Source organism: Carlito syrichta, unplaced genomic scaffold (genome assembly GCF_000164805.1).
Source record: "Carlito syrichta isolate Samal-C Ts95f unplaced genomic scaffold, Tarsius_syrichta-2.0.1 Scaffold130369, whole genome shotgun sequence".
Taxonomy (NCBI): Eukaryota; Metazoa; Chordata; class Mammalia; order Primates; family Tarsiidae; genus Carlito; species Carlito syrichta.
In genome coordinates this window covers 342,065-347,115 of record NW_007074465.1, presented here as the reverse complement: position 1 = coordinate 347,115, position 5,051 = coordinate 342,065, and the positions used below count along the sequence as shown (strand labels likewise).

At 51.1% G+C, this 5,051-nt stretch overlaps 1 protein-coding gene across 3 annotated transcripts in view; it reads left to right on the top strand.

The window, feature by feature from the left end:
• MLC1 (megalencephalic leukoencephalopathy with subcortical cysts 1) overlaps positions 1 to 5,051 on the top strand; it is a 24,553-nt gene that overhangs the window by 6,891 nt on the left and 12,611 nt on the right. For all 3 annotated transcript variants that reach the window (XM_008048949.2, XM_008048948.2, XM_008048947.2), the window contains exons 5-6: positions 2,528 to 2,629; positions 3,097 to 3,168. In XM_008048949.2, coding sequence (XP_008047140.1) covers positions 2,528 to 2,629; positions 3,097 to 3,168 — 174 coding nt within the window. The remainder of the gene's footprint in view (positions 1 to 2,527; positions 2,630 to 3,096; positions 3,169 to 5,051) is intronic.

Genomic DNA, 5,051 nt, shown 5'->3' with positions numbered 1-5,051 from the left:
ACTGCACTCCAGTCTGGGCGACAGAGTGAGACTCCAACTCAAAAAAAAAAAAGAATTGGCTGTTTCTGGGAAGTTTGACAGAACTCATCTGCAAAATTATCTTCATCTAGGGGTTTTGGTGAGGGAGTGGGCTTTCATTATTACTAAAATTTCCTATTGTGTCAAATTTTGCCTTTTATGTTTTTATAAAAAATGTAACTGGCAGTGCTTGGTGCTCAGCCTGTCATCCCAGCACTTTGAGAGGGTGAGTTAAGTGGATTGCCTGAGCCCCGCAGGTTCAAAACCAGCCTGGGCAACTTGGTGAGCCCTCATTACTAAAATAAATAAAAATTAGCTGGGCGTGATAGTGTATGCCTGTAGTTCCAGCTACTTGGAAGGCTGAGGTGGAAGGATCATCGGAGCCCAGCAGGTTGACGATGGGGTGGCTGTGAGTGTGCCACTGCACTCCAGCCTGGGTGACGGAGTGAGATTCCTACTCAAAAAAAAAAAAAAAATGTAACCATATCATTCACATTGGCTGGCATATTGTTGTTCACAGCATTCCTCACTGTTTTTAGTTTTTACCATCTATAGTTATTTCTCTTTTCATTCACAATATTGGTTGTGTCTTTATCATGTCTATCGTATTCATCTTTTCAGTGAGCCACTTTGCTTTTGTTGCCTTCTTGGTTTCTGCTGTCTCTTTCCTTCCTGTGTCTTTGGGTTACTGTTTACTCGTTTTGCAACTGTGAGGAGAGCACTGAGCCTCCCTGTCTCCATCCCTGTTGGTGTTTCTGGACGCGTGCCTCCTTTCAGTGCTGGCTTAGCTCTGGAGCTCTTGACATGTGGCATTTCCTTGTCACTTAGTTCTAAGTGTTTGGAAATGTCCCTTCTTGCCCCTCCAGGCCCGCCTTCCACTTGCTGCTCCCTGCCTGTACCTAGAGGTGGGCCATCCGCCAGCACCCTTGCCGGCTGGCCTCCACGGCCACACGGGGTAAAGACAGGACATTGGCGAGCTGGGGAATGGCTTCCCTGCCCCCCACTGGGATGGCCACTGCCATCCAGCAAGACCACCGCCTCCTCCCTGGGCAGGCCATCTGCCCATAGCCACAGCTTGCTGGACCTTGACGTGCCCTTCCTCTGGCCCTGGGAGCTGCCCCACGATCCTGTCCCGAGGCCCCTTTTCATCCCAGGCACATGCTGGGCATCACCTCTCACACATGCTCCTCCAGCCGTTCCTTTGGTTCTCCACCAGGGACCTGATGAAACAGACGTGGGGTTATTTTCAGAATCATTCATTTATTATTGATTTCTAATATGATTACACTATGATCAGAATACACAATCTATAGGGTACTGATTCTTTGGAATTTACCAAGGCTTGTTTGTGGCCTAAGAGGTGGTCAGTTCGGTTAATGTTCCACAAAAGCTATAAAAGAACAGACATTCGCTGTTTCATTTTGCACAGAGAGTTCTGTAGATCAGACTTGCTAATGGCATGTGTCTCAAATGGAGGTTTTGCTACTGTTGGGTGTGGTGAGGCCACAGGTCGGGATGACCACCATGGAGAAGGCGGTGAGTGCCTCAGGCCCCACAAGAAGGAGCCCCACCATGCAAGCTGCTAGGAGGCACCATGCCACTCCAGGCAGAGGGCTCAACAGGGCCGTGGGCAGAGCCTTTACTGGGGTTCCAGGGCGAGGCTCAGAGGCCATGTGGGCACCTCTGGAAGCCTGTGCAGGGCAGTCCTAGGGCCTGGTCCCAGGTGACATGGGCAGGGACAGTCAGGGAGCAGAAGCCCAGAGAGCAGGGGGGGTGGGCGCTGGCCTTCACCGAGGAACTGCGGCCAGGAGGGGCTGTCTCTCCAGGGCCAGCAGGGCTGAGGTCTGGGCCTGGGAACACAGAGTACAAGGCACGGCTCATGTGGCGTTTTCCCAAATTTTAGCTTTCGTCTTGTGTTTTTGTTTTTCGCCCTGTTCACTTCTGAGTAGGAGTGTTAAATTCTTCACCATAATTGCTGGTTTATTGATTTCTTCCTGTGGTTCTGTTGTATCCTAAGACTTTTGTATGGCTCTACATTCTTTCTTTTTAATACTAGCACACAGATAAGTGTACTTGTTAAACGTGTGGTTCCATGAATGTCAGCATGTGTAGATTCTTGTAACTGTCAGCACAGTCAGGCTCCAAAAACCTCTTGTGGTCAGTCTCTGGCGATTATGCATTGAGCTGCCGTAAACACCTGTGTACAGGCCTCTGTGGGAACAAGGAGGGTTTAGGTCAGGGTCTGTGGACCACATCCCAGGGGCCAAATCCGGCCCACAACTGTTTTTGTACAGCCTTTGAGCTAAGAATGGTTTTCAAAGCCCAAAGTCCCCAAAAGACTCAGGTGAGACAGAGACGGTGTGTGGCCCTCCACACCTGACACCTGGCCTTTGCTGGAAAAGTGGGCCAACCCAGCTCTAGAGCCCCGAGCAGGCCCGCCTGCGAGATTCCCCATGGACGCCGAAGGGCTCGCGGGATGGGCGGGCCCTGAAGCATGTTCTCCCGGCAGATCAACTTCAACCTCATCCTGCTCCTCTTGCTGGAGCTGCTCATGGCAGCCACCGTGATCATCTCTGCGCGGTCCAGCGAGGACTACTGCAAGAAGAAGAAGGTGGGAGCAGCTTCTGACTCAGTGGGGTGGAGCATGTGGAGGTGGCACCGGGGCGAGTGGGTCCTGCACCCACAGAGGGGCAAGGACCTGGTTTCGCTCTCTGAGGATGGCCGGGACTGCAGGAGGGCGTCCCCATGCAGCCCCAGGTCTCCTGCATCTTGGAAACCCAGGCCATGGCCATGGGAGCCAGGGGCAGGTGGGCGTTGGAACCTATGGAGACAGAGGCAACATACTGCCCCTCTCCCTCAGCTGATCCCCTCAGTGCCCCACCCCGTGGCATCCCAGGGAGAGGCCACGACTGCTAAAGATGCCCTGTCAGCCTGGATGGCGGGGAACACGTTTTCACACACAGGAACAGTGCCTGTGTGTGAACATTTCCTTGAGCCTGAAGACCTACTGGCAGCATTTCACACGGGCAGGCCACCGTGTCCCACACACTGCAGCAGGACAGCGTTCTGTCTCCTCAGGGTTCCATCTCTGACAGCACCAGCATTTTGGATGAAGTGATGTTTCCTGCTCGGATCCTAAAGTCCTATTCAGTAAGAAAAGCTTTCCTTTTCCTTCTGGTGTTATTGGGGGTGGGGCTGGACTGAATCACAGCCCTATTCCAGGACGACTAAGATGCAGCTGGGTGGCCTGTACTTGTGGGCGTGAGCCTCGGCTGCAGACTAGGTCTCTCAGTTTGCCTGTTAGTATCCTTGGTGGCCACTTACCTTATCCTGAAAGGTGCCATTGTTCTTTCATGTGTGGGGGTCAGAGTGTGATGTCACAGTGTCCTGGCCGATACCGCTGTCCCGAGGAATTCTTGAGCCTTCTGCGTCCCCGTCCACTCTTGAAGTGCCCTGGCCTGAGCATAGAGTATGCCGTTGTTCTCTGTCGTTGACTATGTTGAAGACTTTTGTGCCCCTTCGAATCTTTTATTTGGAGCCTGCTTATTCTATTAGTGAAAGAGCTGGTGAATGCCCCAGTCTGAGCATCGCGTCACTGATTTCTCTTGATAATTCTGTGGCTTTCCAGCATAGATTTTCGGAGCCCTGTGTTTAGTTACATGCAGGTTTGGAATGCTCCCTGGAAAATTTCAGTTTTTTCTTATTCTTGGATGGTGACCCTCTTTTTCTGTAGAATGCCTTTTGCCACACAATCTGTATCAACTGATGTAAGTACGCTACTTATTTTTCAGCTAATATTTGCCTGGTGCATCTTTTTCTTACTTTCAACTTTTCTTGTCCTTATATTTTGGTATGTTTCTGTTTCATAAATAGAACTGTATTTTATTATTTTCTCTGTCATTCTCATTCTAGCCTTTTGAATTTAGTCCATCTACTTTGAGTGATTATGGACTTATTTTTCCTTTCTTTTTTGCTTTCTGTTTTCCCTTTTTTTTTCCTCCCCTCACCTTTGTTTTTCTCCTTCCCTGCCTTCTTTTCAATTGGTTGAAGAATCTTCCTTCCTTTTCCCTCGAAGTTTGGATTGGAAATTATACATTTGTCAGTATTCTCTTAGAGGCTGTCCTTAATATTTTAACATGCCCACTTGATAGATAGCTGTACAGTGTCTGTTCCCTGAGTGGCATGGGACTGTCCTTTCCCACCTGGGGCCTGTAACATGTCGTTGTGTTTTGCTTTTCCACTCCAAATATCGGACCGCCTCCTGCCTGCTTTATCCAGTCAGAGCCTTTGCTTCCCATCTCTTGTATTTCTGTCCTCCCTACAGGCTCCGTTTTCCTTCCACTTAATGTGGTTTTTTTTTTTTGGAAGCCTATTTTTGATGGGCTTCCCCAGTTTGGGCTGGCTTACTTCATTCCTAAGTGATAACTTTGCCCGGGAGAGAATTCTGGGTGGGGTTTCCCCGAGCATTTATCATCCCCCGTCTGCTGTGGCCAGTTGCTGTCCTCTGTGGGTGGTCTCTGTTTCTGGAGTGTCCCGTCTTCTGGCCACAATCTTTCTCAGATGGGAACTCAGTTCTGTTTGTCTACCTGGAGTCCTGTACCTTCTGAAGGAGGGGTGTGGGGGGGCTGGCTGCCTGGTCCCATCCCTGTTACAGGCACTGAAGTCCTTTAGTCCCTGGCCCTTAGTCCCTGGCCCTCAGCCCCTGGCCCTGCAGCCCCTCGGTCCCTGGCCCTGCTGGCCACTCAGCCCCTTGGCTCTTCTGGCCCCAAGGTCCCGCTGGCTGTGCCTGCACGCCTGGCTTTTCCACAAGCATGGGCTCTGCCTCTCATGGTGGTTCTTCACACATGCTGGTTTTTGTGCGTCTGTTTCTTTTCCAGTCTTCAGTGTCTGGTGCTGTGTGTCAGCCTCAGGCCCTGGGGGGACAGGGACAGGTGCCTGGTGGCCTGGCCCCTGCCCCCACCACAGTCAGATAAAGACCTTGGTTTAGTTTCTGTTGAAAGGAGGAGCGAGCTGGGCTCGGTGGCTCAGCCTGT